Source organism: Mycotypha africana, assembly GCF_025528875.1.
Source record: "Mycotypha africana strain NRRL 2978 chromosome Unknown BDF20scaffold_8, whole genome shotgun sequence".
Lineage (NCBI taxonomy): Eukaryota > Fungi > Mucoromycota > Mucoromycetes > Mucorales > Mycotyphaceae > Mycotypha > Mycotypha africana.
This window is the reverse complement of record NW_026515732.1, coordinates 610295-635912: the sequence shown is the minus strand read 5'-3', so window position 1 is coordinate 635912 and position 25618 is coordinate 610295. Positions and strand designations below refer to the sequence as shown.

Here is a 25618-nt window from a genome sequence, read left to right as displayed (position 1 = left end):
TTGAGCAAGAACAAGCACCTGATATTTTCTTTGAAAACCTGAATGGAAACCAGGCTGTTACCGGATCAGATCAAACAGCTAACTACGGTCAGCAACAGCCTGTGAATGCTATGACTTCTTTAACACAGGCATATGACCCTAATACTTACGGGTACGATTATAGCCAGCAAGATCAACAACAACAACCACAACAACAACAAATGGATCAACAATATCAGCAACAGCAATATGACCCTTCTCAATGGATACAATTTGATCCTAATGTCCACTATTTCTATGACGAACAGGGACAAGTACAATATTATGATCCGAATACAAACCAAGTTTATGATATGAGTCAATATGGCTACGATCAGCAAACAGCTTATCAATATGATCCTCAATATTCTGAATATTATGCTCAACAACAACAGACTCCGGTTACGAACGCCTATACGAACAATCAGCAGCAATATGATCCCAATGTCTACGCTATGACTGAACAACAACAGCAGCAGCAACAATATGGCGCTAATGCTAATGCTTACAGCTCTAATGAGCAACAACCGCATTATGATTCGAAAGCATACCAACCCAATGAGCAGCAGCCAACTTACGATTCGAGCGCTTATGCTGGTCAACAGCAGCAAAGGGAACAGCAAAGGGAACAGCAAACATCTTACCAAAATTATGAACCCAATGCTTACATTGGAGGGCAACAGATCCAAGAGCAAGGACACGACTCTCAAGCATCGGCTACAGCACCTGGAGATAAACAAGATGGTGAAGTTAGCTTTGAAAATGCAATAAAAGAAGCTCAACAAACAGGTTTTGAATTCGGTGCGAACGAGCAACAACAACAACTCTACAGTCAATTTTCAAATGACAACGGTGACGGCGAACAAGAAGTCCCTCTTTATGTTCCCTCTACCAACAATTATATGAACGACTACAACACGGGTTTTACGGAGGAAGAACAGCCTGTATCCTTAACGGCTGTACCAGCTTTGCCGCCGCCAGCTCAACAGCTACAAAGTCTGCAAGAAGAGTCACTGACCTTGTCTGCTGTACCGGTTCCTCCACCTGCTTCAAACCTGATACAAGCTCAGCAACAACAGGAGACGCAACAGGAGACAATACTGACAGATGTTCAAACATCCTCTGCACAACCACCGTTGATTCCTTCTCAACAGCCTAAGGATCTGCAACATAAGCAGTTCAAACAACCAGAAAATCCACCTGTCACTTCACCCACCGCGTCCTCCTACGGATACACACCTTTGGAACGTAGTTCAACTGTGAATTCATCTAAGACTTATTCTGAAATGGATCAACGCCGTTTCAGCTCCCCCTTTTCTGTTGCAGGCGGTGCTTCTTCTGGACCTGCCGGCACAGGTAGCTATCTATACCCTATGGAACGTTCTGCTACTGTTCCACCTCCTATGATGGATCGTATGTCTTCTCCACGGCCTCAATTGGTACCTTGTCCTGATCCTAACTGTGACGGAGAGAATAAGCCCAAGGCTAAATTCTGTTGTGAATGTGGTCGACCGCTAGCTGGAATTTCTCGATCCACCACTCCATCCGTAGCAGTTACTGCTGGAGCTCTTGGTGCTGGTATTTCATCAAGCAATGTATTTGGTATGGAACCTATCAATCCCATTTCTCTAGGTCAAATAGCTGAGCAAGTAAGACGCAGTGCATTGGACGATAAGAAGGACATGTTGAAAGAAAGCCTGGAGAATTTCTCAAAACATTCTGTCATTGTTCACTCTACTGATCTTGATGATGAAGAAAAGCGTAAGAAAGCTTTAGCCTTTATGAAGGATCGCATGGATAAATTCGAGGACAAAACAAAAGTTTTGCTGTGGAGCATTGTCAAATTGATGTTGGAGTACTCTGACTGCAGCTTAGGGGATGGGTAAGTCTCAATGTAAAGAGCTGTGAGAGCTTGATGCTAAATGAAAATGTTTTTCTTTAGCGGCGCTTTGGATAAAGCTATTATAGCCGAAATCCTTCCTCAGGTAGACTTGGAACAGGAAACACTAGTTGAGGTTCCTAAAAATACCGTTGCCTCAGAGCGTCCCTTGGACATAATCAATAAGAACGAAAACGATGAAGGCACAAAAGCGCTCACCGCTATTGGAGAAACTGCAGTTGTTTTGAAAGATGAACCAGAAATTAAGGATGCAATTGCATCGGAAAATATTGAAAAGAAGGATGAAAAGAAGGATGAAAAAGCTGACTATGAAAACGAACCAACAGTGGATGATGATGCAGCCAAGCAAACCGACAGTTTTGAAGAGGTCAATATAGCATCGAAGGATGTTGCTGAAATGGAAGCAAATAACTATACCTCTCATGAAGCCTCAATGAATTCTGCTGTAAAAAGGAATGATATTGATGATTTGGAGAAATTATTGCTTCAAGGTGATCGTGCGGGTGCCTGTTCGTATGCCTCCAAAAAGAATTTATGGGCACATGCTTTCTCTATTGCCTCAGGTGATAGTGGGTTATTGAAAAGTACAGTCACTCGCTTCATCCATCAGGAACTCTATGCCAACTCTACCGAATCCGTTCTTTACTCAACTTTTGAACATAAGCAATTACGTATGTTGTATTCAGTATTTGCTGGCAACGGTACTGACGCAGGTAAAGTGTTTGTGTTGATCATACTTGTAATTTAAGGGGTGATAACTGAAACAACAGTCTTCCTTATGTAGTGGCAGACTTTGTTAAACAGAAAGAGGGAGATACACCCGACTATTCAGCCGAAAATCTAAAAGGATGGAAACGTGCCTTGGTTCTGATTTTAGCTAATCGAAGTGACAATGATCAAGCAGTCATTGCTAACCTGGGTGATAAGCTACAGCAAATAGGATCTTGCGATAATGATGCACGCTTATGGTAAGTTGATTACTGATTGCCTCCCCACGTTTTGTGCTTTTCGTTTTGCATTAATAAGCCTCTTATATTGTAGTTACTTCTTATCACCTGACGTGGCAGCATTACATAGTGATAAGATTGTAGGTGATAATTTATACACCGATTTGGATGCGCTGTACCTTGCCGAGTTGTACGAATTTGCGTCAAAGGCTAATGTCCAACAGGATTTCAAGCTGGCTCTTGCATGGTGGTTATCCGAATTTGGTATGAAGGATGAATCTCAAAAATACTGCAACTCCATTGTAAATTACCTTAGCACTTCTGCCGACACGAGCTCTATGTTGGAAAGATTAAAACAACTGGGCGATATAACACACGTCACCATTGATGGGTAATTTTATGAATGATTGAAATGCTAGTAAATAGAGACGCATAACTCTGATTTTGTATCTCTTTCAATGACATAATTAGCGAGAGTGCTACGGCTTTCTTGAATAAGGAAACCTTTGATGCCTTGATTGATTCAATTGAAAGCAATTATAACAATAGTCAGAAGAATGATAATACTTACTTGCCTGGTTACGGATATGAGGCGCAAGCGACAGGTAATGGTCATTTCTCACGGTAGAGAATCACATGCGAAATAATCTAATAAAGCCATTTCCTGCTGTGTAAAATTGAATTCTAGATTATGGTCAACCATATGGCTACTCTGAACAAGCCGTGGACCAACAAGATAGCGCCCTTCAACAAAATACGTACAACTACGGATACAGTTATGCAGATGGTTACACAATATCGAACGATAATGGCGACATTCCTGCAGAGGCCGCAACAGGGCCATCTTCAGCCGCTGCCGGTGCTGTTGCACCTGCGGTGAAAGCAATCAAATCGCCTTTCCAAAATACAACAGAAGCTAAGCCTATTAAATCACCTTTACAACAAGCGAATGTCAATCCCGTATCATCACCATTTGGTATGCAGCAGAATGCTGTTCGCTCACCATTTGGACAGCAACAGCCATCGGCGTCACCTTTTCAATCTTATCAGCCTGATGTGCCTGCTGACCAAGGTCAACAAAATAATAGTAGTGGAGGATGGTGGAACTCAGACGCCGGTCAAGAAAACATTGAAGATTTACAAGCTGGAAATAATACCACTGCAGCAACTACTTCTATGTACGAACCTAGTAGCACTACAATGTATCAGCCTAACGCCTACACACCATCTGCTACGGCTACGAATCCCCAGCAATCTGCAGGAGGAACTAACGCTTTTGATGAAGATGATGACGACTTAGGTTTTGGTAATAGTAGCACCAAGAAGGCAGCAAAATTTGCAGCAGATAGTACAGCTGACAACAGCAATGATAATGATACCAATAAGAAGGAAAATGATGAAAAGGCTGCTGACAGTAAAAAGGAAAATGAACGAAAAGAAAAATCTGGTTGGGGTTTATTCTCTCTATTCGGTAGCGGTAAGAAAGATAAAGAATCATCTGATGAGAAGAAACCTGTCAAGGCCAATTTAGGTGAACAAAGTACCTTCTATTATGATGAGAAGGAAAAGCGATGGGTCAATAAACTTGTAAGTACTTTCCACTTTAATTGGATGATGTCAGGGAGAAAGAACCTAACATTCGATGGTGATGTTTTATTTAGAATGATAGTAAGCCTGCTTCTGCTCCTTTGCCACCACCACCCAAGGCTAGTACACCACAACCTACTGTAGCATCACCTATGGCACCTCCACCAAGTGCTGCTAAGCCTAACAGCATGCCACCCTCTCGTAGTCAATCAGCGTTGAGCGGTCCTCCTGGGTTTGCTGGCGGCTCATCTGGCGCAGTACCACCTCCTTCAATTAGCACGCCACCTTCTGGACGAAGAGCAGGAGGATCTAGAAAACCCATGCGTTCCCGTTACGTAGACGTACTCAATAATTCCACTTAAAAGAAACCATATACATATACTAACTGCCATTTTATGGATACACATAATTTTTGTTTTCTCTTTTTTTTACTTTTTCTTAAATAACAATAACAGAAGTCTCATAAGTGCCCTCATTTATTTTCTCGTTAGCATCGACAAATAAGTGCAATACCTCGTATTAATACGTTTATAAATGATGAAAAGTAGTTGGGGTGATATGAATAATAATACGTAAATGAGGATGTTAAATTAAAGTGAGAGAACGGATGCGGCCTGTTTGTTGCCTTCATCCATAGCCGAAGCAGGATGAGCCAATGTTGACTCATCCAGAGTAAATAGATCGACTAGATGGTAATCTTCTTTATAAATGATATTTTGCACAAATTGCTGTAACTGCTGAACGGTCCAGCCATCTTCAATAGCCTTTTCGAGTCCTCCCCTTTTCTGAATCTCCTCTTCCAACAAAGCTTCTGATTTTTTCACAGCTAAGCGTGAACGGAAGACATCTTTACGTTGTTGTGCTATTGTCTCTAATTCATTATCCAGGACAGCCTCTAATTCATCAAAATAGCGCATCTTGAGTTCTAATTTGCTCACTTGGGTGTCTATCACAGTTTGCACAAGTCGTCTCATTTCGTGCTCCTCAATCGTGGATAATGATTTCGCTTTTGCTGCAGCAGAGCCTAAAGCAACGGCAGCGGCTTTCTCAATAGCAGTACGAGGTTTTTTGGCTTTATGATCGGCTGCTTGGTTTTCCGAATCTATATCCATGCTTCTATCCTCTTCATTTTCCTCACCTTCATTGTGCGGCTCTTTCCTTTTATGAATGCTGTTTAGCTTTTCTTGACAAGCTATAGCTGCATCGGCTGCTGCTGAAGCAACTTTCGGATCGACAGCAGAAGCCAAAAAAGCCAAGATGGACATCACTGGGTTATCTGCTTGAGAAAATGGTATACGTTTATGTTCAAAAAGAACGTTAGCTGAAGAAGTTGCGTTTGATGGAGTATGTTCATCTGTGTCGCGGTAAGGCTCATCAATAGGCATTTGCAAAAAGTACGTGAGACATTGTTCTCTCGTCTTTGTTCCTCCTACATAAGCCGCAATAGCATTCCAATCGTCATCATACAATTCAATCGCTTCCAACAGCAATAATACTTCCTCATCTGACCATTCGCCAGCTGACAATGCACCCTCTTCATCTGTGTCAGCAGCTTCATTGAAAAGCTGGGAATCGTATTTGATAAAGTCGCTGCTGAAACTAGTGATAGGGAAACGGCCTTCTTTGTAGCAAAGTGGACAAAGGTCTACGTTTTTTGTCTTTAAACTATGATAACGCTCCCGAGAACATTCTGCTCCACATGTTGTGCAAAAGTATTGTTTTGTCTGTTTTCCTGTAATATTATCGTATATTTTCTGTCTTAATTCAACGTTTAATGAAGCTGCTGGTTTATTTGCTGCTGCTGCTGCTGCTGCTGCTGCATTTTGTGAAGCGGTCGGTTTAATATTGGGTTTGAAAGGTTGGAGTCCACGAGGTGTATCTGCTGTTACTCTGAAATGACCAGTATAAGGGGGACCAACAGCGGATGGCCAAGTAGAAGGATCGCACTACAACATAAATGGGTTAATATTGACATGGTGGCAAGTTCGGTGCCATTGTGCTGTCTGTCACGTTGGTGAGATTCAAAAAGTTACCTCATAGTTAATCAGACCCCATTGCTCTAGGAACGCGTGTACTCTCATAATGGCACACACATCGCCTGCAAGATTTCTTCGACAAGCTGTTACTGTAAGGTATTCTTTTGGATTAAGACGGTAAGTAAGAATCATAAAATCACGGTAGTCCTGATAAATAGTAGCTGTTTTGGATGGGTTGTTGTTCGTAAAGAATTCCGGTAAGGAGACACGCTCAATATTATGAATTGTTTTCATATCAAACCAAGAAGCAGCATAATCAGGAATGGTTACTTGTTGTGTACGATCGGCAAGATATTTTCGCGCGGTAAGCTCTGCTTCAGAGCGTGCAGTGGTATTGGCGTTTGATTCAGAAGAGGGATTAGAAACCGATGCAGTTGTTTGAGCGTTGGCTGTGGTAGTAGTCTCAGCAGTATTGTTAGTGCTAGCAGTGGTGGCTTGATCAGCTTTTTCATCGGATGTTGTTGTGTTGGTGGTGGTGGTGATGGTTGCAGACGGAGCATCTGTCATGACGGCATCTTCTTGCGTTGGCTCAGATTTCGTGTCTGCTTTTTGCTGTGAGTCTTCCGATGGGCTGACTGTAATTTCTATAGATTGGTTATCTTCCTTTTCCATGATGAAAGATTTAATGTTTAAAGCTGCATCTGCTCTTGCGGGTAGGTGGGTGGTAAAATAAATTCAGATAAAAGAGACCTTCGGACTGAGATTGAATATTCATTTTTTTGCCAACTAAAAAAATGAGCAATGTGACGTAGAAGGAAGAGATTCAAAAAGCAATGATGCCAGTAACTGGGAGTATGATACGGAAAGAAAAATTGGTATTATCAATAGTAAAGTTACTCTATTATAGCACTTTCGGTTATGAGATGTCTCAGTCATCCTAGAAAATGTCTTTTATTCAACTCTTCTCCGGAATAGAACCCTTATGGTGCATATCGGATCGGCTTTGAATAACAGCTGCAGCTAAAACCGTTAGTAATAAGACCTATCGAGAGATAGAACTCATGGGATCAATGCTGCCTTTAAAAGAGGCCGAAGCAATATCAATCTTTGTCTTGATTGCGTGAATAGCATGCGAACAACAGCGACACCCTCCAGCATCGTTTAATAGACGAATCACGTTTTGGGTGTTCGTCCAATGAAAGTGGTTGGTATCATATTATCTATCGTTGGCAAGAATAAATGATAACACTTTTATGGTACACATAGATTCAAATCTGTAGAGAAATGATCGTGTATATGCTGTACTCAATACTGTGACGAATCTTATTTTACTGGAGGAGAGGAAGTTCTAATGGTCAACAGTAATTATCCTATTTGATGAATATTTATGTTCGTGTCTCAATATCAATTACAACAATTGTCTTTTTGGTGAAAGGATCCGTTAAATGACTCAGCACCGTGCGCTTCGCTGGTTGATTTTTGTTTGCTAAATAAGATTGATCTTATGATTACAGACAATTTTTAAAAGTGATATATAGTGCGTAATCAATCAGGAATCATAAAATATCCATATAAAGTAAAACCATGATGGGGTACCAATAAGAGAAGGAATTGTCTACAACAACCATTACTGTAAGTAACTGACGATTATGATTAAAAAGCGGAAAGGGTAGATAAAGCTTCATCATGCAGCGTCTTCTTTGATCAAATACGCATTGTCTTCCAAAAAAAAAGGTGCTGTAACTTACTAGGGATTACGTTCAATAGCGTAATTTTTCTTCAAGAGGACGAAAAGATGTGATGTGTACAAGTCAACTCAAGAGATCGGGTACGTACGTACTATTGTATATCATGCCACAAAATAGAAGAAAAGTTTGCTGATTAATAGATTCTTTCTGTTCCTTCCTTTTTGGCGACTGAATGACATATGAATGACGAGTTATGCGAGTATCCGCTATTTTTCGAGAATGGATATACCATGATAAGGATTCAACCTACAATGACCGATATGAAAGGGGTATTATCATTCATTGAATGTCCCTTGCTCTCATTTTTTACGGAAAAAAAAAAAAAAGTCTGGTGTTTCATTTCCTAATGTATCACGCTCACAATAACAAATTCAATTCAAACATGTAAGCAGGCATTATTCTGTAGAAAAGTTTTTTTCTGGCTGTTTGTGTATTCTAGAAGAAGGTAAGAAGGCAGATCATGTGGCATTGGAGGAATATAGGTTTCGAGCTATAATATGATGTGCTATATCCCAAGGATGAGAATCAATGGTTGATTTGCATGAACCTTTATAACGGTTGCTTTATAACAAGGTATGACTTGAGGTTGCCATTATGCTGAGAGGAAATAAGACACCCTCAATGTCTTTTCAGAATCACTGCAATGCGTTTTAGTAAGTCAAATAAGTGAGTTCGACTGACTTATAAAAGTTACTTTGGCGGCTGCTGTAATTTATGTGTTGAATGGCAGCAGATGATAGGCCACTTTAAGGAAATAAATGTTAAAAGGTAGCTCCAAACCCTTCAGCTACATAAGTTGAGGCCTTGCGCAAAAAAAAAAAAAAAAAAAAAAGAACTTTGATTGCTCACATGGACGCTTCGTTTCCCAGGATGCAAGTGAAAACAGAGACAATGGGCTGGTCAACTTTAGAATTAGACATGTAACCTATCCATAAAGCTGGAAAAGGGCGCTCTGTCTCTCGCTTTCTCTCTTCCTCTCTGTCTCAGTTCGAACCCTGTCACCTGGTTAGATGCACTCTCGCGGAGAAAGGCCGAAAGAGAGGGAAGCTATCACATTGTGGCCATCAACCTACTTCTTTGTATAGCTTATTGTTTATAGCCACCGTATAGCGTTCACTTTTAATCGAAGAGTGACCAGCGATAATGACTTAAATAGGCCTTTTCTATTCAAGGAAACTTTGTATTAATTGATTTTGGCTTCCCCTGTTCCTTGTCATCGTATATGAGTGTGTGAGTACTCGTGGGTTTCCATAAATAAATTGAAGAAAGTTCAATTCAGCTTCCGGAGATTGGCACCCGTTGTGTCATACTCTATGTAGGAGAGAGAGAAAGAGAGACAGAAAGACAGAGAGAAAGTGACTAATACATTAGCGGCTTTCAAGCACATTTCACTAAACGTTTTTGACGGGGCAAAAAAGAATGAGTATTTTTATCCATCGTATGGACAGCATGAGCATTCTATGAAGATCGCTTTTTTTTTGAGGCTTGTTAATATGATTGTGTTTATTAATAACCCATTTTTTTCAACGCTTTTTTAATGCACATCGGTTTCTTAAGTTGATAACCCACAAAAAACATCATTGATCTGTCTTTCAAAAGATTGGGATATCTTGCGATCGACAAAGGTAATTGCTTTTTGCTACGCAGAAAAAACCAAAATGCGAGTTTCTATTTATTATAGAAATGCAGCATCACATTGCTTTCAATACGAACAAGTTTCCTATATAGATATATATGTGTGTATGTGTGGATATCTGTTTTAGAACAACGGCTCTTTACCTCATTACACAGGAAAGTAAAAAAGGGTTATTTCCTTTCTGACACAGAAAAAATTGAGGTCGAGATTTCTTTCTTTTCTCAGTTTTTTTTTTTTTTTCCAGTGTCCGTCTTGGCTTCTTTTTTAAGAAACACAGCCAAATTAAGCTAATGCTGTGAAAATTCTAGACCGACAAGCAGGTTTTTTTTTTTTCTTTTGTTGTCGATCAGGTTATTAACAATATGCAAAGAAGGCCGTTGTGTTTGTTTCCGATTTGAAAGAAAGAAAAGTATAAAAGAACTGATTTTCTGTTCGTTTTTCTTCTTTCTTAATTCCGTTACTTTTTTTTCATCAACACTTGTCAAAACCTATATCGTTATTACAACATGTTTCAATTCTTGAATGACTGGAAGCGTCAAAAGGCCGCAAATAACAAGCACTCAAACAATACTCATGCTGCAGAATTGGAACAAGATGAAGTACAGGACTACATTATTCGAACAGATTCAATGGCATCAGATAACTCGTCAACGCCTTCTTCAACGGCGACAAGAGATTCAGCTCCTGCCATGTCCACGACACCAACGTCCACTATTGATTCTCCTCACTGGTTGATTGACTGGAATCAATCGAAAAGACCTTTATCGTTTAAAGAGGATTATGTGTCCTTTCCGAGTCTTGAAGCTCCAACAAATAATGAAGTATCTTGTTCTAATTGAATTCAGCCAATGATACCGGCAATAACAACAGCAGTAAATCATCTCTCCTCATTCAATATAATAAGCAAGCAGAAGAATTATATTTATACCAACGGACTGAAAGATATATTTATATACACATCAAGATGCATTTTATCACCATACCTTTTAATACTGTATATAACGCTAATTTATCACACGCAACATTCTATGTCTTCTGTTTTGTATATGTACGCTTTTTTTTTTTCTCAACTCCTCATTTTTTATGTACACTACTACACTTTATGACATACAGCAATTTTTCTTTTTATGATATCCTATTATGTTTTCTCTTTACTTTTCTCCACAGAATGATATTTGATGATGATAGATGAATGATAATGTCATTCCCATTGTCATTTAGCACTTGATCTATCCGCTCCTCTCCACCTTTCCCTCTCCCATTGCCCCTCTCCGCTCTTAATAGTATTACCAATAAAAAATTAACCATCATGTTGGGTGGGTATGTGACTTTCTTGGCTTCTGTTCTCAAAAAGGTCTGTTCCTGAAGACTGAAGAAAAGGCAAGCCAATAGGTACAGATATACTTTTCATAAGTTATGTGCCTTACTATATCGAGAAGACGGATCAAGTGGACGTTCAACTTTTAAACGGAATGGATGGTGCGGGGATTCTTTAGCTTACTGATCGCTATCAAGTCGAAAGCAACAACCCTATAATACAATGTATTCGACAAGGCACATATCTGCTTATCGTAAATAGCACATTAAATTAACAAGGATATGTGCATTGCACAAAGAGTATTTGAGGGAGACATCAGAGGAGCTTCCTTTAGGCTTTCTTTTTATCTGACCAATGAGACAGAAGGTGGAGAATATTTCATGAGTAATACAATTTGCCATTAAGGTAAAAGAGCCGTTTTATTAACGCCCGGAAGAGGGGGGCAACTACTGACAGATCAAGTCTCCGAGACAGTTCCATGAAAAGAAATAGGCTGGAAGTTCGAAATAGATATATCATTCAAACTCCAGTAACAGCAGTCGAATACAACCCATTGCATTGAGGTACGACTGTAGAGAATTATTTATACGCTGACATCCCTCTTGGAAAACACAATCTTCGGTTCTGATTTAAGTCGAGCATCTATCTGCGATTTGATAAAGTTAGAAAAGTACAGCTGTAGCCGTTAGGAGCAGAGGGAGGCAAATATGATAATACCCTCAGTCATATACCTGTTATTTTCCCTTCAGCCCAAGAGACCATGAATATACAAGAAACCCTCCAATATTACCTAGTAGAAACCAACAAGAACCTTAAGTAAGTTTATACCATAATATTTACAAAGCAGGGAGCACCTATGGCTGAAATATAGTCAAAGCAAAGAATTTTTTCGCACAGAGTCGATGGTTTTCATCACTGCTGCAAGTTATTCGATTTTGTCGTTATTGCTGTTGTTAATGGAACTCATATGATAATTCTATTGTACAATATGTATCCTTTACTTGTCTGCAAAATGATTGCGTTATTGAATACCTCGTTCTAAAGGGTATTGTGGTGTGACTCGAATACCTCTGTTCTAAACTGTTTGTCTTTATTGATCTTCTAGAAAGAGTGTGTTATAATTCTCAACATAAAAGCAGCACTTCCACTTATATAAATGCCAAATATATTTGCAAAGGAGCAGGCGCAATGATATAAGAATTCGACATTTTTCTTGTAAGACATAGGATCGAACAAAAACATTAACTTTTTCTATGGACTAACCAGGCAGCTCGCTCTGTCTCAAGCAGAGTAAATAACCAGGATATTTCAAGTATACACTTCAAAAAACCGTCCATTGCTATCCAAATGAATACGTTAGTAGGACTCTTACAACAGGTATTGAAGAATGTCAAAAAATCTAGTAACGGCTCGGACATGTATCCTATTACAGAAGAGGTTCGACTTGGTCTGCGAAGAAGTACTCCGTTATGTCGTTGTCCGTCGCAAAGTACCTGAACGAAACGAGGTTTCAAAATGTCTGATCTGTAACTTTCCCTTGTTTCACATTAAAATTTTGACACTGTCCGAGACTAAAACGAGAAGAGTGCAATTTCGTAACGGGATCAAAAAGACTCAGCAGTGAAACACACTGGCACGCAACCTCTTCGAAAACGAAAGGGGCTATAGTTGTTAATTTAAATTTTTTTTTATTTTTATGGGGACAATGGACTTTTTCGCATGGGGTTCAAAAAACTAACAAGAGAAATAATAGCTGTAATGACTACTACATAAATAAACTGAAGTAAAAAGAAAAATAAAATAACAAAAAAAAAAAAGATGAAACTGTGTGTATATAAATAACATTAAAAAGTCGAAAAGTAATTAGTAAGTTGATAATAATACGAATAAGATGTATGGGGAAATGTTAAGAGAGCCTCTGCTTAAAGTTTCTTGGACTTTAATTGTTGTTGTTTCATAGCAGCAGCGTGCTTCTTCTTGGCTTGGTAAGTAATACGGTAAAAGTTGATAAAGAGCAAGAGATAAGAAGAGAGGAGGGCGCAACCAAAGATAGCAGAGGTCTCGGTACCAGCGCAGCTTCCCTTGTTGGGCAAGAACGGCCAGTAAGTATATACGAAATATGTATAAGTACAAAAGTAAACAGCACAGAGATCAATGATGAATTGAGTAATCTGGAGAGTAGTCAAATATTTCTTCCACCAAATCTTAGCACCGGCAGCTGTACGGAAGTAGTAATAATACATCAACACGTGAACAGTCAAGTTGAGTGTAATAGGAACCCACGACTGTCATAGAGAAGTTTTTAGCAAATTAAACTAGATTAGAACGAGGGTATGTGTGTAACTGAAAGCAAAACTGACACTTACCACAGAAGTTCTTCCATTCAATTGAGTAAAACAAAGGACCATGGTTAAAGAATGGTGATAGTAATGAAGGAATTCTATATTGATGGGATTCAATACATCAATGTTAGTGAGGGATACTACAAAAACACTGTTGATCTTCTCTACTGTCCGCTCGCCCTCCCTCCCCCCATTGTTTATTCCCAACCCCACTCTCCCTAACCAGCGGAAAATTACCTAATTTCTTCTTTTTCAATACCAAGAAACAGGTATCAATCAACTCCCAATACTTGACAAGATAATTCAAATAATAAAGCAATTCTAAAGGTTGAGTCCATGTCTCTTGAGCACATATGGCTGCCAAAATGCCTTGACGATATAAGATGGGAAAAATTTGCTCAATCATCAAAGCCAATAGAAAACCAGACACCAATGTCAACAGTAGATTGTGGATCATGAAAGGTATTTTGAGTTTGAAAGCTGGCAAGTTGGTCATCAAATAACGTCCGCCAAAAATAACAATGAAGTAGGTGATACAAGTGATAGTAACTATTTTTGAAAAAACGATGATGATGACAGGATTAGCAGATGAGCAGTGAAAGTAAAAGATGAAGGAGCCCTTTGCCCATCGTTTCCCCATTCCGCCCCAGTTCCGTCCGAACCAAAAACATGGAGCATGAAATGAACCTGTCTTAACACCGTCATACTACCGATAGACGTATCCATTCACCCCATACAAATACACACACTCAACGCGCTTTTTTCATGGAAGGAATCCGACTCGAAAGAAGAGAGACTCGACAGGATCAAACAAACCAAGCAGACGGACAAGTCTTTTACGCAATGCTTTCCATCGAATTCCCTTCTCTCCTGACGATACCAGCCCAGTCGCGCATCCCATTCTTTAGCGTGTCTTCTTGATATTTACCTTCATTGACAGTAGAGAGAGGTGTCACGCCAGATTGATAATTAAATTCAGATGTCTTTTGACCGACGACCGTTTCATATGCCTTTTCAAAAAAGGGGTATAACTTCAACCCAAATGGTTGTTCTGGTGAGAAATGAAGTTGCTTGAGTTGCTCCATTATGTAATTACAATCTTGAATGCTGGGTCAAGGATTGAAAGAAGAGAAAAAAGGGGAAAAAAAAAAAAAGAAAGATGAAAAGAGAGAAGAATGAAACGAAAATATCAAAAAAAAAGAGAGTGTAAGATCTTTAGCAAATGAAAATTTTTCTGTTATAGAAAAAAAAAAGGGACAATAAAAAAATCATGATCTTCTTCAACAGAAGGAAAGTGGTTTGGTTCAAGTTTCATTATAAAGTCAGTCTCCGACCACGTTCTTCCTTGCTCTTTGTCGGTTTAAAAAAAAAAAAAAAAAAAAAAAAAAAAAAAAAAAAAAAGCAAAAAGGTTGTACGATTCCCGTCTGAATCTTGGTCATTGTGAATTCTGTCTAGTTATCCGATGGTGTTTATTTCCATCACGTAAGCGAAAAGGCTTCTCCTTCTCCGTTTCTCAAAATACAAAGCACTATTGAAATCAAAAGGATTCATAACCCATATCAAGCTCCGTCGTTTTAAGCCTCTGTATGGTAGAGTCTACTTTCCAGATATTCACTCCACGAAATCAAACCACTAGAGAATGAGAAATTATTTTCTATTAATCTGAAATGCCTCGTTTTCCATTGGATTATCGAATCATTTTTTTTCCTAAAAAATAAAAAAACTCACTCTCCATTTTTATCGTCTTCTTCCAAGATGTGATCAACCATAGCAGTTACATCCTCTAACGTGAACGCTACGTCTTTGTCTATGTTCTTCTGTTTCCTTTCACCTTCATCATGTTGATGGTCCTTTCCATAATCTATAAAGGCTTCACGTAATTCATTTCCATCCAGATAACCGTCTCCATTTGTATCATGAAGTACAAACATGTAATAAACGATATCGTCCTCACTCAATTCTATATCCTCCTTGTCTGTCATGGATTTGATATGTTCCTCAACATGTCTAATTAAAAAGCATCAAAAAAGAGGATGGGTCTCTTCGCATTTTATCCAAGTGAGGCGAAGGTTACTTACTCTTTTGCCTTTTTTTCATCCCCGTAATTTGAATGGGATTCTTGATATCGATGTAATCCAGGCCCGCCAGCATGAACATTGTGCACATGAAGGTGCATCATAAGAAAGAATAGTAAAATATATGCATGAAGAGAGCAAAAATACTGTTGTTTCATCATCCTACTTAGTTATCTGTATAAAAAGAATGAGAGACAGAAAGAGAAAGAAAAATGTCAAACATGAAAACTAGCACCCTTTTGAGGTGTGTTCACTCCTTGAAGTTGACGCAGAGGTACATCAGCAATATAAAGGGATGATCTGTAAATATTTATATCCCTTTGAAGACGGGTTTTACTGAAAAAAAAAAAAGACGCGACGATTCGAAGCCTTATATCGTTTTGGTTGTTGTAGATCCCATTCAGGGGCTGCAAAAACCTAAAACAAAAAAAAAGCCCAAATCCTTTTCTACTTCATTGGACGACTCCACCTTCTCTAAATGAATGACTCGATATCTGGAATTGGATATTTCAATTATTCTTACATAATATGGCATACATTTTAAAAATATATTTTCATATGAGACCTGTCAAAAAGAGTCGTTGCAATTTTGAGAGAGCACATGATACGAATAGAAATGAGATTTAAAATAATTTTTTAAACTGTATGTAACCATAAAACACTGCAACTATGGTTGAAAATGGATGATACGCACATGGTGAGTCGTGATTTTCTCTTTGCTCTCTAAAATAGTAACAAATAGATTATAACATGAAAACAGGCTGATAAAAATAAAAAAAACGGACAATGGTGAAGCAATTCTTGCTAATATTTCATCTAGTGACAATAGAAAATAAACCAACCATAATATAACAAATGCTTACTTTGTATAAAGAGCACGGATCATTCTGTGCACGAAGCACATCACAGACACATGCATTGATCTCAATATAATATAGGAAAGCAGCTCCGATCGTTTCATAGCGTGTGCTTAAAAAGGAAAGGACAATGTTTTCTATTTTTCTTGTTTCTACTCTATGTTTTTCTTTCGCTTTTGAATCGCTTAACGAACAGAAGCGTCTTGGTTCCAGCATTCTATTTTCATTCCTCTCTCTCTACCTTGAATTGTTTTAATTTAGAGGCCCTTATTTTAATTTTTTTTTTTGGGGGGTGTATCTAAAACTGCTCGCTGTAGAATGATGTACGATGAATACATTACTGAAAAAAAGAAACAAAAGAACCTATTTGGATTTTTACAGAGGAGTACCAACAATGGGAAACATCAGCATCAGATAAACAATAAGAAAGGTAAGAACTTGGATTTGCCTGTGGTTCCTTTGACGACTTTAACAAATCCATTCATCTTTAAAGAAACAATAATTACTCGAGGCATTTTCGGTGCACCATTGAAAGCTGCTAGTCTTTGCGGTTGTTGTACAGATATTGGTTTAAGCATACCAGGTCCTGTTTATCGATGTTTCGAAGAGATCAAAAAAAGAGGTAGGAATGCATATCCCATAAGGCACAGTTTAAAGAACGCACAGACAAAAATCATTAACAGGCGCTCGCCCTTGGATCTTATTTTTCAGGCCTCTTTACAGAGGGTATCTTCAGGTTATCAGGTGGTGCCGCAGAAATTCAACAACTGATCAGTAGCTTTGATACACCACCTACTTATGGAAGGTACATGGATCTTAGTCATTACGATATACACGCTATCACCTGCGTTGTGAAGAAATATTTACGACAGTTGCCCGATCCTGCTATCCCAGTACAGTTCCATGATAAGTTTATGCAGCTCTATGGTAAATTTTCAATCACATGTGTTTAAAGGCAATCGTACATGTTTTTTTAAATAGTATATGCATCTTTATAGACGAAGGACTTCAAATAGATTTAACGACAAAAACATTGGGCTGTTTGCTCCAACAATTACCAAAGGAGCATTTTCATCTAATATACTACATCATCCTTCTCTGTTCAGATATTTTGAAGCATGCAGATAAAAATATGATGAATTCAGAAGCTCTAGCTGTCGTTTTCGCACCTGTTTGTACAGGGTTCGAGCAACATTTGAAAGCGTCGTCCACGTCCAACTCCTCAACATCATGGCTTAACAAGCGTCGCCACTCACCAGTACCTATGAGGAAATCATCCTCGTCCTCCTCTTCAACAAGCTCGATGACGACTACTTTGGCCACTGCGAGTTCAAGTGCTAGTACAAACACAACCTCTACCTCCCTGAGTGCAGCCAAGCTACTGACGATCAACTACAATAATGAAGCCATGAGTCAATGTATGGAAATCAATGCAAAATGGACAAGAATTTGGGCCCTCCTGATAGAGTATAATGATCGACTGCTTCAGTTATGGAAAGATATACCATTATATGATCATTATCCATTGAGCACTACAAGAAGTAGCAACGGTGGTCATGACACATCGACAAATTCAACAGCATGGATGACCAACAATACGATGCCTTGTTTATCACCTACAAAGCAAAACTCATTTACCACCACCACCACCACCACCACAACAGCAACAACTTCTGCTGCTGCTGATGCTGCAACTTCTGCTGCAACCACCATGACGAAGGATCATTCTTTAATGGGACTGCATTCTGCGTCGGTTGTGACAATGACAACATCCATGGAACAAAGAGGAGGAGATGCATCGTCCATACCATCAGATGATTATTTGTTAAATATTGCCCCAGCGTTATTAGTGGGAAACAAAAAGGCAACAAAGAAGAGGCATTCATTGAATAACAGTAAGAATAATAGTCAGCAACGTGAGGATGATTTATACAAGGTCGTCGTTTTGAGGAGACCTCGACAAAATTCTTGCAGCAGAGCCCTGTTCAATCTGAACAACAGTGATAGTGAGTTCAATGACGGTGTTGACAATCATCCTACGATTTCAAGTTTGAATGACAATAGATCAGTGCTTCAGCAACAGGGCGCTCCACCCCCAGTCCCCCCTCATACACGTACATCCTCCATTGCAAACATTTTGAGAAATAGTAAAAGAAGCCTTTCAAGAGCAACAGCAGCTAATTCCAATAATCACCATAAAAATGCAACGGCAGCAGCGGTAGCAGTGCCAGTAACAATACCAACTATCATCGTACAGCCGCAGTAACAATGCTGAACGTGTATATGTGACATATGCAAATACCCTCAGAACGATAGTTTACCTTAATAATTATAATAGTAACTACTACTACTTTTTGCTTAAATTGTACTTTATTGCTAACCTGTATATTCTTAAAACTCTGTTGAGATAGAGATTACTTATATGTATCTATGCTTTTACATTGCTTCATACTATGCCTTATTGACCTGTCTGTACATATTTAATTTTTTTAAGAAAAAACCAACTCTACAAAAAGAATAAAAAAAAATAAAACAACAAGGCAACTGATGAACCCTATGTCACAATAAGTCTCAATAGGAAATGCTAGATAACAGAAGAATAACAGGGAACCTGAATAACTTGATACCAGACATCGCACCTCTACAACGTTATGTTGTCTTTCTCTTTTTTTTTTTTTTTTTTTTTTCTTTTGTTTAATCTTGAATGCACAGTTATAATGGCATTGGCAGTAAAAATGAGGCATTATTGTTTTTTTAATCATCATTTCAAAACCACAAAGAAAAGCTCGAGTCATCTCTCTCTAACTGATTGTTTGCACAGCATATCCAAATGTGATGCTCCATTGTTATAAGTTTATATATATATACTTACAGCTCATTTCTGCAACTTGAAGTGATTATCCTTTACTCTACTACTACAACGCACCACCCTTGAATAGTATCAAATTGACATGGTGAATGCTAGACGTGTATGGCTTGGTTATAACCTTGAAGCTGGATGGTTTCTATAAGTTCTCTAAAACGACTTCTTTTTGTTTTCACCCCTTGCTTTCAAATAGGCTCGTAGGAGAGAACAAATACTAAGAACACGTGATGCAGAAAGAAGAAGAATCGAAGCGAACCAAGAACAAGATCCATATGAGAATTTGAATGATGAAAGAGTCCTTAGCCACCATCCTGGAGACAGTGACGAACAACAGCAGCAAGAAACACCAGACGTAACCGTGTTCTATATGATGGACAGATTTCAAGCTTTTGGTCGCACTTATGAACTCTCTGCTTCCCCTACAATACCCCATCAACAGCATGACGTTGTTGCACACAATTATCTTCGATTTAACGATTACATACTGGATGATGTCGACAATGATGTAGATACACCCTCGCTACCACAGCTTCTTATTCATCCGCTTTCACATGTGCCGATAAATGAGATGGATGGCTATGTTCACACTGACAATGGTATGAACAGTCGTGAAAACGATCATCCATCCAATGTCCCGCAACAGCACGGCAACAATGCTTTCGCTCAAAACACACATGCGTCGACACACGACGTATGCATCAACTGCGACGTGAGACGACGACAACTCTACGCTTATTTACTTTGCGATGACAGACAACGAGCAGACATACTCTACGTAGATGGAGCAAATAGTCGCCGTGTATTCAAATATCCTCCTCCGGAAGACTTGCAAGACGAGATCGACAATGACAATTATGACGTGTGGACAGACATCAAGGGCGAACTCAATCCCATCGTCACGGTTCGCCCAGTGCATCGGAATGCTCCTCTTCATCACGGAGCGCCTCATAGTTTGGAGATTATTCATTGGCTTCATGCAAATTATATTTCTTGCTTCCAAGCATATAGTCTCAATGAAAAACATAATAGTATGTTTCAGGATCAAGAAGTACCCTCTGCTGTTACTTATCATGGGCATACCAATGGCTTGACTTTGACGGCAGCTTTTCAACCTCCTTGCCGAGTTTTGCGCAATGAAACTGTGTGCGCTGAAACAGCACAAGATGTCGACTGGAGGAGCAATTTCGATCGACCCATGTCCCGTAGCAGCAGTCCTACTGTGTCTGCCTATTGCACTGCTTGTGACCTGTCCCAAAGCAATCATCATGCTCCGTCTGACCGCCATGAAAATCTTCCTTATGAAGCCGAGAGTTCAGTACAAGTAAACCCTTCAACTTTCAACGACAAGAAAGACGGTGCATACAAAAGAAAAAGAAAAGAAACTCATACTGACTCTACAACGAGAACGAATACTCGTCTCTATAGCGCTGGCAATCGTCATAGCGATAGTCATAGTAGAACCGAAAGAACAAACAGAAGGAAAATGAAAAAACGAGCTAAACAAACACAGCCACCGGGACAATCTCATATGTCTGTATTTCGTCTTGACGGTAACACGAATAGAGCAGCGCATAGCAGTAATTCCAACAACAATCAATCCACTGTAAATAGTTCCCTGCCCTTTCGTCATGTTGATCCGGCCGTTGGAATAGAAGGCATGAATCAAGGATGCCAATCAAAAAAATCCGCGGAAATAGACGATGGAGAAAACACATGCAGTAGTTGCAATAATACAAGCCATACTGTTAGTAGATGTAACGGAACGGTCAGTGACGTGGATAGTCCGAGCAGTGGTGAGGATGGCATCAGAAACTTTGATCCTCGCGGTCAAAGAAGAACAGCAGTCTATGACAGCAATCATATTCTCAGAAAAATGAATGTTAGGAGTACAAACGGGACCGGCACTCATGGCAGCAGACCAAGAAGAATACGTGAACCCATCGCGAGTAGAACAAGAAGTCAAAGAAAGAAAAATGAAGCCAACTCTGTAGTACTGAAGTAGATCAACATAGGAAGAAGGAATAACTGAGTGGGAACTTTTTTTTTCTTGATTTTACAGTAACTTTTACAGGTTAATAAGTTGCTGCCAAACAATCGAAACGATTTTTATCGAAAACAATTACCAATAAATAATATACTTCAAGTCATTCAAAAAAAAAAAAAAAAAAAAAGACTGTCTTTTTATATGTTGATACGATATACATATCTCATACATTTGATTCATTATAACAAAGCAACAGAAACGCTCTTTCGTTTTTCTTTTTCTTCTGCTATACACACAAAGATAGAATAATAAGTTTATTACCAAAGATTAACAGATTAATGGTTCAAGTACAAAAGTAAATAGAAGGTATACGAAATAATAGTAAACGAAGGAAGAGATATGGACAAAACGAATGAAAAAAGAAGAAGCTATGCGAAAAGGGAAAAGTAGTCCATACGTATAAAAAGCTGTACAATATAAATACGTAAAAGCAGGAGGGATAAAAGGGTATAGATGAGGAAAAAAGTCCTTAAGCCGAGCTATTATTGATAACAGCTCGCTCATCAAAGCCCAGATCGTGCAAGAACTTGGCCATATCATCATGACTTACATAAAGGTTCCAATTGAGGAATCTTAAAAAGGCTAGCTCCATACGAGTGATGTCAGAAATGGGCCAAACGTCACCTGTAGCACGTACTAACTTTCTTGCACTCAATGGACGATCTTCAAGGTATTTGTGAGCGACTAACAATGAGGCGACAAAGATACGATGAGCAGCTTCTACCTCCGCTTTATAACCTATAACAAAAAAGAAAGTTAATATTGTGAAAGAATGGTTGCGTTTGCGAGGTTGTTAAAGTATACATTACCTGCTGGGAGAGCTCTTCTGAACCTTTGAACGTACATTAGAGCAATAACAAGATGTATGGGTTGAAGATCACATTTATCCGTGATAAGTTGTATGAATGGTATTAAATCAGGCAGATGTGTATTCCTTTTCTTGGTACTGGCTGAATCATCGGTTGATGTAGTCGTTGTTGTGTCCGTGGCAGTTTCAATCACATCATTATTAGCGGCATTGGTTGGAGGGAATAGAATTGCGTCGAAAGAGGATGAAGCAAAGTCTACATTAATAGATAATGATGATACTATATTTAGTTTACTTTGTTTAAAATCATGCTTTTTCGTATTTGTCAATCTGCAATGTGAAGTGTGTATTCGTCTTTCCAACATTCTAATCGACAAAATTCAGGGACCATTGATCTACTATCAACTGATAAATCGATTTTTACCTATAAAGCCTGGAGGTATAGCATTTCTGGTAATTGTAGCTGGTAATGCCAACATGATAACGCTGTTGAAATGAGGACACCAGAAAGTTTATGGGTCAGGTGGAATGGGTAAAAATACCAAAAAGAAAAAGAAAAAAGAAAAGAGCCAAAAAATTCGATTTGCTCGCTTTATATACTTTTTTTTATTTTTTTTTGTTTTTTTATCTTGGCTTAAAATGGACCCGACAAAAGACTTAGTGATCCGTTGACTGATAAAGCTTTTGTCATAGTATTTAGCCAATATAACAAGGCTTTCATTACACTAAGTTGATAGCATGCTTGAATTAGAATGCCAGCGACTTGGAACATTCTACATGAACAATAGGAAATTAAACTTTCTTATTGTTTACCAACTCACTTTTACTGCATGGAACAAGATAGCTGAAACCCCAAGTTATACCACGCAGGTTGGGTAGGATTGAGATGCTGCCCTGATGTATACAACCATCAGTTTCAGTTGTCTTAGAGCTTGCCGTGATGCTGCTGTTTTCTCTTTTTCTACTGGTCTCGACCTACTGTACTACCTCAACTATGACAGCATTATAAAAAAGCATTGATTACAGTTGACTCATTTGCACCTCATTTAGCTTGAGAATATTCCAGGAAAAACTTTTTAACGGGCGCTTTTTTACCGAGATTATTTTCTTTTAGATCAGCTTTTTTTGTACAACAGTCCGTTTTCATTCGCTGGATGTTGGACCCTTAAAATTCTTATTTTTTTTTTTTAGTTTCATACTACATTAATAAAAAAAGAAAAATAATGTAGGAATAGGGATCACTCTTCTGCTATTGCATATTCCATTATGAACTACTTTAGTGAGCATTTTCGTTGAATCATTTAACTTTGATTCTCAAATGAAATAGTCTTCACTCGGACCACACGTAAGCAAAGAGCACACAGTAGTAATGGCCTCAGAACCACATCATGGCTTTCAAAATCAACAAAATACACGCACATACGAACCGTTAAAGTAAGGGCACAAATGTCGGAAGAACTCCAAATTCCCCCGAGACGTTCATCAGCAAAGAACAAGTAGTCAAACAAAGCCTTTCCGATACCAACTTTAAATCATCTAATTATCACGGGTTTTTCTCACACTACCCGTGCCTTGAATTTGCCTGACGTGAAGAGCAGAGCCAATTATAAATTTGTTCACAATCCATCAAGCCAGTTAACATAATTAAACCCTTTCATATAACACTGATGGGCCAATTCATTTCAACACTAGAATCTAACGTACTCTTATAGTCTATATCAGTTTTTGGGTATCTTGCATAAATCACAAGCAAACAGTTTGACATTTGGTTACAGTTGCCCTTCCTTCGCCATTCACTAACTAAAAAGAAGCAAAAAGCTTATCATTCCTGGCTCCAATAGGATCGCATACATAGTTATTGCTTTGAGTGGTACTTTTTTTAAAAAAAAAAAAATTGTAAAGGAATTGAATGCAAAGCTAAACTTGCTGCTCGAATTATCATATATATTGTGTGATGCGTTGAATTGACACATGGTTTCCATTTCTAATGAAATGTCAATTTTACAATATATCCAATGAATGTTGTAAATAATATACTGGAGATAACAGAAGTGAGAGGTATATCATGTATGTTCAAATTCTCTTTGTTGGTCTTGTTCATGTAAACCGGGAAAGAAGCAGGCTCATGATGATGCATGCTGCTACCATTTTTGATGGATGTCGTTGTCATGCTGTTCACCTTGCTGGTGGGTATATTATTCTCTTTTATGTGCTCACCTCTAGGTTGAACACTGTTGTTGTAATTGCTGTTTCCAAGTGGATATCGATTCTTTGTCAATTCCACATTTTGCACATTGCCAAAGAAGTCTGTTACTTTGACTTTATCCAAAGGTCGGTTGAATAAGTCAGATCTAATCCCTGGGTGTGAAGCAATTTTAACAGGATCATATGTGTCAAACTAGATAAAAAAAAAGTCAGTTAGAATGGTGGCTATGAGCATGAGAAAATAGCTACGTTGCCTGATAGCTTTACCAATTCTTGTAATGTTCTATTACTCGTTTGATCAATCCTCTCTAAAAATTCCAGATTATAGTAGGTGAAACTATCAATCACGGCCACACCAAGTTCGAAATCAGTATGGTGCTATATTGCGGATGAAACAAAAAAGGTAAGCAACTGTTATTCTATTTGCATTGCACTGCATCCATATTTACTGAGTAGGAACTTTCATCGAGGCGACTACTTCCAGTAGCCAAAATATTTGTTGAATTGATTTGACTGTACATCGTGTTTGCCTGACACGTATCAATCATGAAGAAAATCTCATTGTATCGCCTCTTTTCTTGCATTTGTTTGAATGCATCTGCTAAATCGTACGCACTCATTTCTTCTGCATCCTGAAATTTCAAAAACTCGTCGCCACCATGACCTGTCATATATACAAAAATATTAGACCGATCATCTGTCAAGAGCCGTTTCGAACGAGGTGTGCTAGGAGACACACGGCCTGTAAGAAGACGGATAAAGTTTTCAACTGTAACTTCGTAGCCTCTATAATCCACTTCGACATTGTCGCCATAAAGATCGAGGAGACGATTGGCGTTGTTGTAAACAGTGGCGGGGTATTTATTGCGTGGATTACAAGAGACATCATCGGCGAGCATAAGAATAATGTTGGAATCAGGTATGCCCAGTCGTTTGACTGTGCGGTACATCGATAAAGTATTGGCAACATGACGATAGTTAAACCAGAATCGAGATGTACAAACCTGGATAGCGTAAGAGTTGTTTGGCTTTAGTTGACAGGTGCATTCAGAGAATGCCAATGACGCTCTTATTTCATTCTTTTTACCAAAACAGCCCAATTATTGGTATGTCCACTTTGGCTAAAGAACCCTTCCACTTGTTCTTGTTGTTGTATGCATTGAACACAAAATAAGAATAAAGAAAAGAGATATAGACACAAGATCTTACAATTCCATTTTCTCATTGTTGAAAATAGAGAGGTGGGTATTGTCGAAAAAGAAGAACAAAAAGGTAACAGTTTGAGGAGAC

At 38.7% G+C, this 25618-nt stretch overlaps 10 protein-coding genes across 10 annotated transcripts; 4 read left to right on the top strand and 6 right to left on the bottom strand.

Annotated features, from left to right (window-relative positions):
• The first annotated feature begins 176 nt into the window (after window positions 1–176).
• On the top strand, window positions 177–4908 carry BDF20DRAFT_882169 (Sec23-binding domain of Sec16-domain-containing protein). Its single transcript, XM_053081708.1, has 7 exons — window positions 177–1900; window positions 1961–2631; window positions 2703–2886; window positions 2960–3256; window positions 3337–3470; window positions 3554–4452; window positions 4527–4908. The coding sequence occupies exons 1-7, from the start codon at window positions 201–203 to the stop codon at window positions 4812–4814; spliced, it is 4173 nt and encodes a 1390-aa protein (XP_052934061.1). The 5' UTR covers window positions 177–200; the 3' UTR covers window positions 4815–4908.
• A 134-nt stretch (window positions 4909–5042) lies between these two features.
• BDF20DRAFT_823503 (SWIRM domain-containing protein) lies at window positions 5043–6995 on the bottom strand (the record flags this gene model as incomplete). The annotated part of the gene is made up of 2 exons (XM_053077799.1): window positions 5043–6398; window positions 6486–6995. The coding sequence occupies 2 exons, from the start codon at window positions 6993–6995 to the stop codon at window positions 5043–5045; spliced, it is 1866 nt and encodes a 621-aa protein (XP_052934060.1).
• A 3043-nt stretch (window positions 6996–10038) lies between these two features.
• On the top strand, window positions 10039–10794 carry BDF20DRAFT_649350 (uncharacterized protein). Its single transcript, XM_053075942.1, has one exon. It carries the CDS (start codon window positions 10319–10321, stop codon window positions 10649–10651), a length of 333 nt encoding a protein of 110 aa, XP_052934059.1. The 5' UTR covers window positions 10039–10318; the 3' UTR covers window positions 10652–10794.
• Window positions 10795–11984: 1190 nt separating this feature from the next.
• Window positions 11985–14557, bottom strand: BDF20DRAFT_907018 (GNS1/SUR4 family-domain-containing protein; the record flags this gene model as incomplete). The annotated part of the gene is made up of 5 exons (XM_053083336.1): window positions 11985–12048; window positions 13069–13415; window positions 13497–13570; window positions 13710–14021; window positions 14401–14557. 5 exons carry the CDS (start codon window positions 14555–14557, stop codon window positions 11985–11987), a joined length of 954 nt encoding a protein of 317 aa, XP_052934058.1.
• A 324-nt stretch (window positions 14558–14881) lies between these two features.
• BDF20DRAFT_882138 (uncharacterized protein) lies at window positions 14882–15560 on the bottom strand. Its single transcript, XM_053081707.1, has 2 exons — window positions 15202–15560; window positions 14882–15105 (listed from the first exon to the last, which is right to left on the bottom strand). Exons 1-2 carry the CDS (start codon window positions 15453–15455, stop codon window positions 15048–15050), a joined length of 312 nt encoding a protein of 103 aa, XP_052934057.1. The 5' UTR covers window positions 15456–15560; the 3' UTR covers window positions 14882–15047.
• A 1163-nt stretch (window positions 15561–16723) lies between these two features.
• Window positions 16724–18671, top strand: BDF20DRAFT_837342 (Rho GTPase activation protein; the record flags this gene model as incomplete). Its single annotated transcript, XM_053079039.1, has 4 exons — window positions 16724–16835; window positions 16899–17027; window positions 17117–17332; window positions 17404–18671. 4 exons carry the CDS (start codon window positions 16724–16726, stop codon window positions 18669–18671), a joined length of 1725 nt encoding a protein of 574 aa, XP_052934056.1.
• A 477-nt stretch (window positions 18672–19148) lies between these two features.
• BDF20DRAFT_882134 (uncharacterized protein) lies at window positions 19149–19863 on the bottom strand. Its single transcript, XM_053081706.1, has one exon. It carries the CDS (start codon window positions 19711–19713, stop codon window positions 19486–19488), a length of 228 nt encoding a protein of 75 aa, XP_052934055.1. The 5' UTR covers window positions 19714–19863; the 3' UTR covers window positions 19149–19485.
• Window positions 19864–20626: 763 nt separating this feature from the next.
• Window positions 20627–21390, top strand: BDF20DRAFT_882131 (uncharacterized protein; the record flags this gene model as incomplete). Its single annotated transcript, XM_053081705.1, has 1 exon — window positions 20627–21390. A coding segment is annotated over exon 1 (514 nt), but the record flags the coding sequence as incomplete, so codon positions are not given.
• Window positions 21391–21462: 72 nt separating this feature from the next.
• On the bottom strand, window positions 21463–22743 carry BDF20DRAFT_882128 (uncharacterized protein). The gene is made up of 3 exons (XM_053081704.1): window positions 22548–22743; window positions 22125–22379; window positions 21463–22053 (listed from the first exon to the last, which is right to left on the bottom strand). Exons 1-3 carry the CDS (start codon window positions 22600–22602, stop codon window positions 21785–21787), a joined length of 579 nt encoding a protein of 192 aa, XP_052934053.1. The 5' UTR covers window positions 22603–22743; the 3' UTR covers window positions 21463–21784.
• Window positions 22744–24107: 1364 nt separating this feature from the next.
• Window positions 24108–25553, bottom strand: BDF20DRAFT_824185 (peptidase C13 family-domain-containing protein; the record flags this gene model as incomplete). Its single annotated transcript, XM_053077871.1, has 4 exons — window positions 24108–24521; window positions 24596–24706; window positions 24778–25332; window positions 25416–25553. 4 exons carry the CDS (start codon window positions 25551–25553, stop codon window positions 24108–24110), a joined length of 1218 nt encoding a protein of 405 aa, XP_052934052.1.
• Between the last annotated feature and the right edge of the window lie 65 nt (window positions 25554–25618).

What these genes read in the sequence shown, in the direction of transcription:
- BDF20DRAFT_882169 (XM_053081708.1), top strand. Translation starts at nt 201, where the DNA reads ATGGATCAACAATATCAGCAACAGCAATATGACCCTTCTCAATGGATA. An exon ending in TGGCAACGGTACTGACGCAG is followed by an intron (nt 2,632 to 2,702) that starts GTAAAGTGTTTG and finishes TTCCTTATGTAG; the next exon opens with TGGCAGACTTTGTTAAACAG. An exon ending in GATAATGATGCACGCTTATG is followed by an intron (nt 2,887 to 2,959) that starts GTAAGTTGATTA and finishes CTTATATTGTAG; the next exon opens with TTACTTCTTATCACCTGACG.
- BDF20DRAFT_882128 (XM_053081704.1), bottom strand. Translation starts at nt 22,602, where the DNA reads ATGTTGGCATTACCAGCTACAATTACCAGAAATGCTATACCTCCAGGC. An exon ending in TATACCTCCAGGCTTTATAG is followed by an intron (nt 22,380 to 22,547) that starts GTAAAAATCGAT and finishes CTATTAATGTAG; the next exon opens with ACTTTGCTTCATCCTCTTTC. An exon ending in CAGAAGAGCTCTCCCAGCAG is followed by an intron (nt 22,054 to 22,124) that starts GTAATGTATACT and finishes TTTTTGTTATAG; the next exon opens with GTTATAAAGCGGAGGTAGAA.
- BDF20DRAFT_882134 (XM_053081706.1), bottom strand. Translation starts at nt 19,713, where the DNA reads ATGCTGTTGATGGGGTATTGTAGGGGAAGCAGAGAGTTCATAAGTGCG.
- BDF20DRAFT_649350 (XM_053075942.1), top strand. Translation starts at nt 10,319, where the DNA reads ATGTTTCAATTCTTGAATGACTGGAAGCGTCAAAAGGCCGCAAATAAC.
- BDF20DRAFT_882138 (XM_053081707.1), bottom strand. Translation starts at nt 15,455, where the DNA reads ATGACAGACAAGGAGGATATAGAATTGAGTGAGGACGATATCGTTTAT. An exon ending in GAAGACGATAAAAATGGAGA is followed by an intron (nt 15,106 to 15,201) that starts GTGAGTTTTTTT and finishes CTCATTCTCTAG; the next exon opens with TGGTTTGATTTCGTGGAGTG.